The following is a 14,856-nucleotide window of genomic DNA, read 5'->3' as shown; positions in this document are numbered from 1 at the left end:
AGAGCTGGCACAGTTATAAATCTGTTGGCTGCCATAGTTTTAGATGGTGATAAAAATACACAGAGAAGCAGAAGCACACATGTTGTGTAATTGACTCAAGCCAGTGCCCTCAGCTTTGCAAATCTTCATTCACATGCTGAATTCAAGATGAAAATTAATGTTAAAATAAATTTGGTCTTTTTCATTTATTTATGTAATTTAGCAAGACCATGTGGAACTAAGCAAGGATTGTCTGCAGGCCCCTGAGACTCTCCAAGACCCTTTCAGTGAGATTATGGGATCAGAGATATTTTTATAATAATATTAGGTGATATTTTGCCTTTTTCACTGTCTTAACATCAGTACTAATGTCAAAAGTATAAGTAGTGGTTAGAACTGCTGGCAACTTAGCATGAATTGAGGTAGTGAGGTCAAACTATAATTAATGGTAGCCATTATGTTCTTCACCACCATATGCTTGTAGGAAAAAAAGGCACTTAGGACTGTAATGCTTTATGAAGCATTAAAAATATGTTTTATTAAGATCTTGAACCTTGAGTACAGGTCTTTTTAATAGTCTGTGTGATGAAATAGAAATTCCCTATAATGTGCTGCACAGCTAAGTATGACTTAAGAAGAAACACTTGGTTAATTGTTTGAATTGTGAGCACCATTTTCATGTAAAAAATGATTGAAGACTATAATTTTTCGGACCTTGGTGTTTGGAAGACATTTAATAAAAAATGAGGGGCAGTGCAAGGGTGGTTCAGTGGTAGAATGCTTGCCTTTCAAATGGGAGACCTGAGTTTGATTCCCAGACCATGCACTTCCCCCAAAAAACAAGCAAAAAAACCTCTTTTTAAAAAAATGAACAAAGTAAACTGGTTACTTCAAGGGGAAAATTGACAGTAGGTTGCGTTTTAAAGCCAAAATTTGAGTTTTGGAACACTTGTATCTACCGTTGTGAACAGGACAGCCTACCAGTAGTTAAAGATTTTTCTGATGATATTTGTGGTAAAATTAGTGAATATGATTATTTGGTATTATATTACAAAATGTGTCAACATCAGGAAAATTTGTGTTACTCAACGAACCAGTATTTTCGAAATGACTGTGCCTGTGTCACAAAAACACATGGGGCTAAAATTTCCATTCGAAACATGATAAACTAATGAATTTTAATGTAAAAAAAAGTACAAAAAGTTTATTTAATATGGTTTTAGGCTCTACATGGCAATTAAACTTTTAAGAAACTAACATTTGTAGACTAAAAAGAAAAGGATAGCTTCCTTTTGTCAAGGTTCAGTGTAGTTTCAAAGCACAATATCCACAGTGATGTGAAAGAACTATTACAATACTCCTCCTTTTTTTAGTTTATATACCTGTTTGTAGCTGGATTTTCTAACTATACCTGAATCCAAACAACATTCTGCAATAGATGGAGTGAATTAGCAAATATGAGAATCCTGCTATCTTCATTTAAACCAGACAGTAACAAGATTTGCAAAAATGTAAATGCTACTTTCTTCAGTAATTTTTAAGAAATACAGTAAATTTTCATTTAAAAGTTATGCTAATATGAAATAGGTTTATTTTGATTTAAAATGGATTAATATTTTTAAAGGTTTTCTTTCCTGATATGGTAAAATATCAGTAGGTATAACCTACGTAAACTTAAACCCTTTGTGGATCTGAGTAATTTTTAAGAATGTAAAGGGTTTCTGAGACTAAAAAATTGAAAACTGCTCTCCTACCAAAATGTCCCAGAAGGTAATGGTGGCAATAAGAAATGACTCAGTGTCTTCGTTTGTCCCATGTGCTGCTATTCTGAGATAGATTTTTATTGTTGTTTTGTTTTTTAGCACATAAGCATATTTGATTCTTTTCTTTTTTCCCCTTGGGGTGCATAGGCTGGGAACTGAACCCAGGTCTCCTGCATGGGTGGTGAACATTCTACCACTGAACCACACATACATCCCATATATTTTTTCTTTTTATTAATTTAAAAAAAAACAACAAATGAACAAAAACATTAACATGATCATTCCGTTCTACATATATAATCAGTAATTCACAATATCGTCACATAGTTGCATATTCATCATCACGATCATTTCTTAGAACATTTGCATCAATTCAGAAAAAGAAATAAAAAGACAGCAGAAAAAGAAATAAAACGAAAACAGAAAAAAAAAAGATTATACATACCATACCCTATACCCCTCCCTTTCATTGATCAGTAGCATTTCAAACTAAATTTGTTTATTTATTTATTTATTTATTTATTTATTTTTTAGAGTCAACGGGTTATCCTGGAGTTTATTCTTTTTTTTTTTTTTTTTTTTGCATATTCATCATCATCATCATTTCTTGGAACATTTGCATATATTCAGAAAAAAATAAAACGAAAACAGAAAACAAAAATTATACATGCTATACCCTTTACCCCTCCCCTTTCATTGATCAGTAGCATTTCAAACTAAATATATTTTAACATTTGTTCCCCCTATTATTATTTATTTTTATTCCACATGTTCTACTTGTCTGTTGACAAGGTAGATAAAAGGAGTATCAGACACATGGTTTTCACAATCACACAGTCACGTTGTGAATGCTTTATCATTATTCAGTCATCCTCAGGAAACATGGCTACTGGAACACAGCTCTACATTTTCAGGCAGTTCCCTCCAGCCTTTCCATTACATCTTGAATAACAAGGTAATATCTACTTAATGCGTAAGAATAACCTCCAGGATAACCCCTGGACTCTGTTTGGAATCTTTCAGCCATTGACACTTTGTCTCCTTTCACTCTTCCCCCTTTTGGTCAAGAAGGTTTTCTCAATCCCTTGATGCTGAGTTTTAGCTCATTCTAGGGTTTTTCTCAATCCCTTGACGCTGAGTCTCAGCTCATTCTAGCATTTCTGTCCCACGTTGCCAGGAAGGTCCACACCTCTGGGAGTCATGTCCCACGTGGGCAGGGGGAGGGTGGTGAGTTTGCTTGTTGTGTTGACTGGAGAGAAAGGCCACATCTGAGCAACAAAAGAGGCTCTCTTGGGAGTGACTCTTAGGCCTAAATTTTAAGTAGGCTTGACCTATCCTTTGTGGGGTTAAGTTTCAAATGAACAAACCCCAAGACTGGAGGCTCAGCCGTTAGCTTTGGTTGTGCACACTGCTTGTGAGAATATCAAGAATTCAATTTGGGGAAGTTGAGTTTTCCCCCTTTCTCAGCATTCCCTGAAGGGGACTTTGCAACTACTTTTCCAGTCACTGATGGAATCACTCTGGGATTCATCAGGGCATCACTCTAGACAAACCAACAAAATTTCATGTCCTACCCAAGGTTCCATGTACTTATGGTGTTCAATCAAGCTATCTACATAAGTTATATTAGGAAATTCACTAGTCAGAATATAAATTTTGTACCAAATAAACATTTTTGTGCATCCCATATTTAGTTCTTAAGTTGCTATTTTGTGAACAGTTGACTCAGGAATTAGCAAACTGTTTCTGTGACAGGCTAGACAGTAAATATTTTAGATTTACTGGACCAAGAGGCAAAATTGAGAATGTCTTGTAGGTTCTTCTCTAATAAGAAAGAAAATGAATTTCTACAATATTTTTGTTGACAAAATTCAAATGATAATAAGTATAAGTTTTTTCTACTAAAGGAGGTATGGGATTCTTTTTTGGAGTGATAGCATGTTTAATTTGGGATCAAAGTTGCTGTTCTCTATCATCAAATCAGTTGTAAATATTCATCTGTAAACACCATTTTTATCTCTCAACTTATATGGAGATAGGCAGAGGGCCAGATTTGATGACCCACAGGCTGTAGTTGCCCACCCGTGAGCTGTCTAGTCACCGAATGGCCGTTTTGCCAAGGAACAAATATAGGTTGAGAGGATCAGTAAAAATGGACTGGTAAAATCAACATGTTTCTTTTCTGGAGCTGTTGTGTCCTTGCTAGGCTTATATCTGTATCCAACAAAAAAAATTAAAACTCGGGTGTTCTTTTTTTTTTTTTTTAACATTTTTATTGTATAGTATAACATATATACCAAGCAAAGAAATAAAGAAGCAATAGTTTTCAAAGTACTCTTCAGGAAGCGGTTACAGGACAGATCCCAGAGTCTGTCATGGTGTTACCGTACGATCCTCTCATATTTTTCTTACTAGCTGCTCCAGAATATAGGAGGCTAGAGGGCTTAAATACTTTATCATCACAATCCACTTTTTTTTCCTTCTTTTTTTGTGAACAATAACATATATACAAAACTACACATTTCAAAGCACAGCACCACAATTAGTTGTAGAACATATTTCAGACTTTGACATGGGTTACAATTTCAGAATTTTAAGTTTTTACTTCTAACTGCTCTAAAATACTGGAGACTAAAAGAGATATCAGTTTAATGATTCAGCATTCATATTCATTTGTTAAGTCCTATCTTCTGTGTATAATTCCACCATCACCTTTGATCTTTCCATACCTTTCTTTGGGGTTGTTTGGGCTATGGCAATTCTAAATTTTTGATATTGGAAGGGTCTGTCACTAATACGGGGTAGGGAGCTGAAACTATATGGTGTTCTGGATAGGCTGGGCTAGGTTTCAGGACTTATCTGGACCAGGGACCCATCTGGAGGTTGTAGGTTTCTGGAAAGTTACTTTAGTGCCTCGAACCCTTGTGGAATCTTATATATTGCCCTAGATGTTCTTTAGGATTGGCTGGAATGGTCCTGTTTGGGTGTTGGCAGGTTATGATAGGTAGCAAGGTCTAACTGAAGTTTATGTAAGAGCAACCCCCAGAGTAGCCTCTCAGCTCTAGTTGAACTCTCTCTGCCACTGATACTCTATTAATTACACTTCTTTTCCCCCTTTTGGTCTAGGATGAAATTGTTGATCCCACAGTGCCAAGTCTGGATTCATCCCTGGGAATCCTCTCCCATCTTACCAGGGAAACTTTCACCCCTCAATGTCATGTCCCTTGTAGTGGGGAGGGCAATGATTTTACTTGCAAAGTTGGGCTTAGAGAGACTGAGACCACATCTGAGCAATGGTTCTCCAGAAGTAACTCTTACACATGCCTATAGGTAGTCGAAACTTCTCCACTACCTATATAAACTTCACAAGAGTAAGCCTCATGATCAAGGGCATGTCCTGTTGATTTGGGTATCCCTAAAGTTTGACACAGGATCAGGGGATTCCTCATGGTAAGGTTTAATAGTTGAATATTTTTACTCCTCTCCCTCAGGGGACTTTGCCAATACTTTTTGATTATTGCTTAATATATTCTAGGATGTTTCCAGGCATTACAATAATCTATACAGGATTAAAGGACCTCTTTCTTATTCTGTGCTCTTGTGTTTCAGTTGTTCAAATGAGCTGTACAGATAGGTTGAATTAGATTATGCACTACAGAGAATTTCAGTTCCAGATCAAATAAACTTTTCTTCCATTGGTCTCAAAGAGTATGTGTGGTTCTAAAATACAGATACTGTCTTCCTTACCCCTATGTTCTTTATTGCTGTAACCCCAAACTGTTCGGCTTTGTTCTTATCTCTAAATATCAGGTTATATATATAAAACAGCCTCTCAAAATTCAGAAATAATAATCACCAATCTGGACTTAATGTGTCTGCTCTAAAAGCTTACAATTTATGCCCCTATTTTCTTATAAGCATTTTCTAAAGGTGACCATACCGTTGTTTTTTTTGTTTCTAGCTTATTTTGTCTCATCAAACGTCCCATATGTTCATTTACATCGTTGCATGCCTCATGACATTGTTCCTTTCTGTAGCAACACAGCCTTCGTTCATAAGTATACACCATCATTCGCCAATCTACTTCTCCATCAGTGCATCCTTTAGCCATCTGCATTCATTGGTCATCATGTAGAGGGCCCAAAGCCCTTAGATAATTTCATTGTTCCCAAGAGACAGAAAACCAATAAACACACCCTCGCCAAATAGGAAATTTAAACCTCCTCTTAACTCTTGTCTCTCACCCCATTATTTGCCTCTACTGTTGCTGTGGTAGTGCTGATGGTTTCCTTTTAAACATAGCTCATAGCATGCAATAGCAGTTTTCCCCCTGTACCCTGGACTTAAACACTCTTTATATAAGAATCATATCTTTGAAGTAATTCTTATGAGAACTCATTCATATTTCTAGTGTAAGTCAGTGGAACATGTAGATCTATACAACCCCTTTCAATCTTGTTCATCTTAAATATGGTAATAATACTTCTAGACCCACTAGAGAATCACCTTCACTCCTGTCTATTCCCTTACATTGGAGTTCAACCTCATTAGCTAATGGTTCACCCATCTCTAGCTTTTATGTATCTCTAAGTCCCCTATGTTCTGTATTAAAAGCTTCTGATTATACCTTTATACTGGTCATACAAGTGGAATCATACAGTATCTATCCTTTTGTGTCTGACTAACTTCACTCAGCATTATATCCTCACGGCTCATCCATCTCTTCAAGTGCTTCAGGATGTCATTTTATCTTACTGCTGCATAATATTCAGGATCTTGAGTATATCAGACCACTGCCTTCTTGCCTTCAGCATGCGAGTTGAGTAGTCTGAACTCAGTCTTTTTTGATTTCCCTTGTATGTAGTAGATTGTTTTTCTCTTGCCGCTTTCAGGATTTTCTGCTTCTCTTCAACATTTGACAGACTGATTAGTATGTGCTAAATAGGGGAAGGCCTATTTAGATTTGTTCTTTTTGGAGTTCGTTCAGCTTCTTTGACTTGTGTATTTATGTCCTTTATGAGGGTTGGAAAGTTTTCCTGCATTATATCCTCAACTACTCTTCCTAGCCCTTTACTCCTCTCATCTCCTTCTGGGACACCAATGATTTTTATATTTGTGTGCTTTGTTTTGTCTATCATTTCCCTGAGTTCCCATTTAATTTTTTCCAACTTTTTTGCCATTTGCTGTTTTGAGTCTTTGAAGTCAATTATCCTGTCCTCTATATCACTTATTCTTTCTTCTTTCTCTTCAAATCTGGTGTTGTGTGCTTCTAGTATGTTTTTATTTGGTCAACAGAGTCTTTAATCTCTGTAATTTCCGCTATTTTTCTATTTATTCTTTCGTATTCCTCTTTGTGCCCTTCTACTGTCTTCTTGATCTCCTTTATGTCATCTGCTGTCCCACTTATTTTATTGAATAGAGTTGTGTGAACATCTTTGATTAGTTGTTCCAATGTCTGTGTCTCCTCTAGTGTTTTAATTTGGTCATTAGGCAGGGCTATATCTGTCTGCATTGTGATATGCTTAGTGATCTTATGCTGTCTTCATGGCATGTGAATATCTTGATTGATTTACTTTGAGAGTTGGTTTCTTTCAGTAGCTAAGGCCTTGTGTTTGTGGTATGGTTGTATAGCAGGGAGCAGGGCATGGGGTGTAGCATTCTGTATGGTGATTTGTTTCAGGGCAGGTGTGGGCACAGGTTAGGGATGTTATCCTTCCCAGCGGCTAGGGAAAATGTAGCTATGTGGGTGCACTGGTCTGGGGGGCATAACCTGGTGTGTGCTGGTATAAGGCACGAGGCCCTTTGTGCACATGTGTAGAGCCGTGGCAGCAGGTCCACGTTATGCCTTCATGGATTGGGGCTAGATGTGACCTAGCTGGGCAGGTTAGCAATTTCGCAGAACTGGGAACTGAGACTGAGGCCTGTGTGCATGCGTGGTTCTAGGACTGTTGTAATGTGAAGTTCCCAGAGCTGAATGACATGATTGGGTGCCGGTGTGCATGCATGAACCTGGGGGTGCTGTAAAGGGATGTGCTGAACTCAGGGAGGGTGGTGTGAGGCTGTGTAACACTATGGGCAGGGGGCGGGGGCAGCCCAAGTATGAAGGTTAGTGCCCGCAACCTCTATGCACTGGCAGTAGCCTGCAGGGATGGGGGTGAGGGGTGAGAGAGGCAGTGTTCGGGAGGTGTGCAGGAGAAAGACTGGGCTACACCTGGAGTGGGGGTGCAGGGCAGGCATGCACACCAGGAACTGGTGGGTGGGAGCGCCTGGAGCGCGGGGAATGGGAGAAGGTGACCGGGTTCATGTGCGGGGGGTGTGGGGTGAGTTGCTGGTCCCAGGGCTGCACTGGTGAGGGCAGCGCACCCAAGGAATGCAGCCAGGCCCATTTCCCAGTCCCACGCTCCAGTCTGTGCACTTCCGAGGGCTCCGTCCCAGGCTCTAACCTTCTGCCTCTCAGTTACTAGGCCTCTACAACCAGGGCTGTTGCATGTGGTGCAGAAGGCTCTCTGAGGTCAGTCACACCCCTGAAACATCGCCCGCCTGAATCACCGCCCCAGTTGCCTTCCTGTCTCCTCTCCAGCTCCTTCATGGAGCCTCAGGTTTCCTTTTTTATATTTGATAAATATTACTGGTTAATTTCTTAAATTACTAATCATTTATCATGGTCTTACAGTTTACCACATAGCATGATGCCAGCAAAGGCATAGTAAATGTCTTTCAGCCTTCATGGTATTTATTGTCTAGTTGAAGATGCCCAAAACTTGAAAATGTAGGAAATAATAAAATAGTTAACAGAATTAAGTCCTAAAATGTATATGTGAAGATCAGTAAGAGCCCTTAAAAGAGAAATCCATGTAAATAGGAATAGTTGAAGAGCTCTTCTTGGAGGAGTTGGGATTTGAGCTAGGTGTAGAAAGATGGCTTAAAGAAACAGAGTGAATATATAGTAGCTATTTGGGCTATCATATTTCAGTTCTTTGCAAGCAATCTTAAGTTGCTCTCCAATAGAAGTACAATGCAGACCATGTTGAAAAGTAAAAATAAACACATGAAATTAGTTTAAATAATTTATTTAACCCAATATATCCAAAATGCTGTCATTCCAACATGTAATCAATATAAAAACTTAACTAATGACATTGTACTTTTTTTTTTTTTTACACTCAGTCTTCACAGTGTGTGTTTTATACTTAATATCACCTTTCAGTTTGGACAGGCCACATTGCAAATACTCAATGGCCATGTGGCTAGTGGCTACCATCTCTTGGACAGTGCAGGTATCTAACTTTATGGCTTGGTGCTTAACAGTTTTATCTCTATAAAACTATGAACAGTAAGTAAAATCTTGTGCAGATTGTTGGAATTAAATGATTTAGGATCTTAAATTTACTATGGTTGATTGTTTCAGATTTATTTACTGGTTTAGAGTAATGCCCATTGAAAATGAAGAAAGGTCATTTTTGGAAAGTGGTAGACACGTCTTCCATTAATGTCAAATATCTTCATGTACATAAAATTACACTTGGTAGTTTTAATACAGTGCACATTAAACAAATAGTTTTCCTTCCAGAACAGAAGCCATTGTATCATTGGAGATGTGTTAAATTCTTTCACTTTTTGGTCTATCTTTGTTTTTGTAAGTAATTTCTATTCTGTACTGTTTTTGTATGAATATGGGAGCTGTATACCATGTGACTGGTTATTTCAGCCATTCCCTTTTCTGTAGAAATACATTATTTGTTTCTCCTTTCTTTTATAGTAGCAGTAAGATCTTTAGAAGTATTTAAAATTTATAAGGTACTTTGATAAAGCCTTGGGGAAAGGTTGATTGCTAAATTCCTGTAAAATTCCAGTGAACCTCTGTTTTAAAAATGCAGCCTACATTTAAAAATCTGATAAGCTCAATCCTTCCCATACTTCAGCTAATGGTGCCTCATTGTGAATGGAAACATGAATTTCTTTCCTTTGGCTTTATAGGAGCATGATAAATTATGAAATGACTGGTATTTGGGAAAGGTGTAAACTTCTTTTATGTTTAATTATACTCAGATTCTCATTTTTCTGAATCTGTAAGTTTAAAAAAAAATTTCTCTGAAAGGGAATCAGGGCTTTTTGGAGAAATGACTCATTTCAGATCTTGGATAAGAGATGTACAAAATGATCCTAGGTGGACTATCTTGTCATACTGGAAAACAAGGAAGCTACTGAAATACAGGGTCATGTCACAAGTACTGAGGACCATCTATAAGTAAGTTCCAGCTAGTCAAAGATGGAAGAATATAAGCATTAAAAAGTAGCTTAATACAGCATAATAGCTGTAGTGCTTTGAAATGACAATCAGCTAATGAAGAATTTTCCGTTTGGAGGGTATGATAATGGTTTTGTGATTTTTTTTTTTAAGTAATATCCTGATCTTTTAGATATAAAATATATGTAAATATATATAGCTGTGTATCAGTATATGTAAATACTAAAATATTATAGATATGTCTAGGATTTGTTTCAAAATATTCTGGAACAGCTGGATAGATGGAGGTGGGGGGACTGTGTGGGGATAGAGATGAAACAAGATTGGGCTTGTGTGGCTATTTGTTGCAGCTGGGTGATGGGTACATCAGTTTCATTGTACTGCTCTCTCTTCATTTATTTGTTTTAAATTTTTCATGATAAAAAAGTTCTAGTTTTAAAGACCTTCTTGGGACCAGTAGTGTGATTTCTTTAGTTATATCATTGTGATATTTATCACTGTGAGGACATACGTTCTTGCAGCAAAATCACACTGTAAAATAAGGCCATTTCTTTATGTTTTGTCAAACAGTTTGGTAACAACTTCTCTTCATTTTTGTTTTCTTTTTTTCCCCTCTCTTCTTAGTTCTCTGTTTCCAGATGTAGTCAACTGTATGCAGACTGATAACCTGGAACTAAAGAAACTTGTGTATCTCTATTTGATGAATTATGCCAAGAGCCAGCCAGACATGGCCATCATGGCTGTCAACAGCTTTGTGAAGGTAACTTTTCCTAAGAGTTCAACAGCAGTCTCTTCTATTTCAGATAACCTTTTCAGGAATGTCTGTTGTTTGTGTCAGCATTGCAAATGAGCAACCTCTGTTGCAGAGGAGGATCTTTGGGAAAGTACTTGTAATGACTAAGAATGTTTATGTTTTAAGCATAAATATGTCAGTATTTGTCATCCAAGGAAAGTCAAACCAAATGGCAAGGCTTCTGAATGCTTGGTTTGGTGCATCCTTGCCAGATGGGTACAAAAAAGCCAGGTAGAAATCTCATTTTTTAATCTTGCAAGGCTGACAGAGATTGAGCATATCATTGTAGTATCAGTAACCTGGGACCTTAGCATTATGATTATGAACACAGATATCAGTGTTATATAATTAACACAGGTGGCCAGCCCTTATGTAATTACACACTTTTTAGCAAAGCACTTTTTTCCTTCCTTTTAAAAGTACTTTGTTTGTTTCCCGGAGCCTGTCCCTACCAAAGAAAAAAAAGTACTTTGTAATTTTCCTTAGGGGTAATGTTGGAGCAAGTGAATATTTCTTTGTACTGTTTATAACTCTGTTCCTCATTGAAACTTTTTGAGGCTGATCCATCTTTTCACAAGAAATATTTTTCCACATTTATTTTATCTTTGTAGAAATTATGCTTAAGATTCCGAAGTAATGGAAAATGCAGAAGTTACTATTTTGTCTCATTTAATAGGTTTAATAACATTTGATTATTTTTTATCTTGGAAAGTTTCAAATATATCTAAGTAGAAGGAATAGTGTAATAAATTCCTATTATCCATCTTGCAGTTTCAACAGTTGGTTTGTTTTTGTGTGTGTTTTAAATTTATTTTATTTATTAAACATATCAACATACAAACACAAACATTCTTACCATATGATCATTCCATTCTGCGTATATAATTAGTAACTCAAAATATCATCACATAGTTGTATATTCATTATCATGATCATTTCTTAGAAAATTTGCATCAATTCAGAAAAAGAAATACAAAGAAAATCGAAAAAACCTCATATATACCATACCCCTTACCCCCCCCATTGATCAGCAGCATTTCAATCTACTAAATGTATTTTAACATTCGTTCCCCCTATTATTTATTTGTTTTCAATCCACGTGTTTTACTCATCTGTCCATAAGGTAGATAAAAGAAACATCAGATACAAGGGTTTCACAATCACACAGTCACACTGTGAAAGCTATATCATTATACAGTCATCTTCAAGAAACATGGCTACTGGAACACAGCTCTACATTTTCAGGCAGTTTCCTCCAGCCTCTCTGTTATGCCTTAACTAAAAAAGGTGATATCTATTTAATGCATAAGAATAACCTCCAGGATAGTCTCTTGACTCTGTTTGAAATCTCTCAGCCATTGACACTTTATTTTGTCTCATTTTTCTCTCTCCCTTTTGGTCGAGAAGGTTTTCTCAATTCCTTGTTGCTGAGTCCCAGCTCATTCTAGGATTTTGTCCCATGTTGCCAGAAAAGTCCACACCCCTGGGAGTCATGTCCCATGTAGAGAGAGGAAGGGCAGTGAATTTGCTTGTGATGTTGACTGTGCGAGAGGCCACATCTGAGCAACAGAAGAGGTTCTCTTGGGGGTGATTCTTAGGCCAAATTTTAAGTAGGCTTAGCCTATCCTTTGCGGGATTAAGTTTCATCTGAACAAACCCCAAGATTGGGGGCTCAGCCTATTGCTTTGGTTGTCCCCACTACTGTGAGAATATCAAGAATTCTTCAGTTGGGAAATTGAATTTTCCCCCTTTCTCACCATTCTCACTTTGCAAATACTTTTTTATTCACTGTTCAGATAACTCTGGGATTTATTGGGGCATTACTCTGAACAAACCTACAAAATCTCATGCCCTACTCGGGGTTCCAAGTACTATGATGTTTGATTAAGCTGTTCACATAAGTTGTATTAGAAACTGCACTAGTCAAAATATAAATTTTGTACCAAATAAACATTTTTTGCTTTATCTCACACGTTAGTTAAAGTTTTAAAATTATCATCTGTTTTCAACACCCTGCAGCGTTGACATTCCTTTGTTCTTCCTCATGCAAAACATTTTTATATTTGTACATTTAGTCACTATCATTAGACACTAGGCATTCCTAGATTATGCCATCTCAGTCTTTATCATATATCTTTCCTTCTGATTTCGTTTGTGCCCCCAGGCCTCCTTCCTCTATCATTCTCACATTCAGCTTCATTCAGTGTTCTAACATTATTGTATTATAGTTAGGTAGTATTATGCTATCCATTTCTGAATTTTTACAATCAGTCACGTTGTACAGTCTGTATCCCTTCAGTTCCATTTGCCCAATATCTACTCTATTTCTATCTCCTGATGACCTCTGTTCTTAACTGAAATTCTCCAGGTTCATTCATTAATGTTAGTTCATGTCAGTGAGACCATACAGTATTTGTCTTTTTTTTTTTTACTTTTAAATAAATTTATGATATGTAACCATATGCAAGCACAAATATTCTTACCATATGATCATTCCATTCTTATTATATAATCAATAACTCACAATATCATCACATAGTTGTATATTCATCATCATGATAATTTCTTAGAGCATTTGCATCAATTCAGAAAAAGAAATAAAAAGAAAACAGAAAAAAAACTCATATATGCCATACCCCTTACCCTTCCCTCTCATTGATCAGCAGCATTTCAATCTACTAAATTTATTTTAACATTTGTTCCCCCTATTATTTATTCGTTTTTTTCCCTGTCAGAAAAAGAATTCCACATTTAAATGATTAAACAAAAAAATTTAAGTCAGACAGTTTTAGTTTTCTTGGTTGTAGGCTCTAAGTTTTCAGCCCTCGTTTCTCTCTACTTGTTATTTGTGGAGTGGGACACAGTGTTTCTAATTCCAACTTTTTCCTGAAAACAAATCTTTTTATGTTTTCAGCACAGATCTTCTAATGCTTATAGTGATGGTAACACCAGCCCACAGAGCTTCTGTCCAGCCATGTAATGAATCCTACTAGACATTTCTTGGTTGTATATGTAAAACAGCTAAATGAATTCTGACCTAAACTAAGGTCTGTGCTTAGGAAAGGAATGGCCTGGGAGATTTGGGTTTTGACATAGTATGTAACAGAAGGTGTGGTATAATTTCTAATATAGCTAAATGTTCTTTTGTGACTTATATAAACTAGACTATTTACCTTTAGTCATATGTACGTCTTTAGTTGTATTTGATTGTTTTTTGTAGGACTGCGAAGATCCCAATCCTTTGATTCGGGCCTTGGCAGTCCGAACCATGGGGTGCATCCGAGTGGACAAGATAACAGAATATCTTTGTGAGCCCCTCCGCAAATGCCTGAAGGATGAAGATCCCTATGTTCGGAAAACAGCAGCAGTCTGCGTGGCAAAGCTCCATGATATTAATGCCCAAATGGTGGAAGATCAGGGATTTCTGGATTCTCTGCGTGATCTCATAGCGGATTCAAATCCAATGGTAATAAGCTTCTGCTTTTTATAAAAGGAGCACTGTTTAAAAATGTGTCCATTTTCTAGGCCTTTTAAAAGCAGATCTTTTCTTTGAACATTGACCAAAAGTGGCCCTGGGAAGTGTGATTGTTCTGTGTTCCATGGATTATCTATTTCACACCATAGGTGTTTCTGAAGTAAGAACCAAGCAGTAAAATACAAGGGTCTTTGAATTGTACCTTTTTCTGTATTTGCTCAGAAACATATCAGCACTTTCATCATTTTCTTTCGGAGGTTTTATGTTAAATTTATATCACAGTTTTTTTTTTATTTTATTAAAGATTATTTCTTCAGATAAATGTGAAATTTTCTGGTGATGTGAGTATGGAAACAAAGTGATCTTTATTGCCTAATTATTATAATGCATTTTTCTACAGGAGAATTCTAGGACAAAATTCCTCTTAGCTAACCTTATTATATTCTAAGTGTTAGGCATCCAGAGTTTGGGAATCTTTTATTTCTTTTATTGCTTTATTGAAGATTTTAAACTTTGCCTTTATAATGAAGGAAAGCAAGTCCCAAGTGGTATATTGACTCTGCTAACAACTGAAGCTCATTTGAATCGATCAGTTGTT

At 36.7% G+C, this 14,856-nt stretch overlaps 1 protein-coding gene across 6 annotated transcripts in view; it reads left to right on the top strand.

The window, feature by feature from the left end:
• Nucleotides 1-14,856, top strand: part of AP2B1 (adaptor related protein complex 2 subunit beta 1) — a 186,676-nt gene that overhangs the window by 26,231 nt on the left and 145,589 nt on the right. For all 6 annotated transcript variants that reach the window (XM_077165133.1, XM_077165138.1, XM_077165134.1 and 3 more), the window contains 2 exons: nt 10,615-10,750; nt 14,004-14,249. In XM_077165133.1, coding sequence (XP_077021248.1) covers nt 10,615-10,750; nt 14,004-14,249 — 382 coding nt within the window. The remainder of the gene's footprint in view (nt 1-10,614; nt 10,751-14,003; nt 14,250-14,856) is intronic.

Source organism: Tamandua tetradactyla, chromosome 6 (genome assembly GCF_023851605.1).
Source record: "Tamandua tetradactyla isolate mTamTet1 chromosome 6, mTamTet1.pri, whole genome shotgun sequence".
Taxonomy (NCBI): Eukaryota; Metazoa; Chordata; class Mammalia; order Pilosa; family Myrmecophagidae; genus Tamandua; species Tamandua tetradactyla.
Note: the sequence above shows the minus strand (reverse complement) of the source record. Positions and strands in the feature narration are given on the sequence as shown.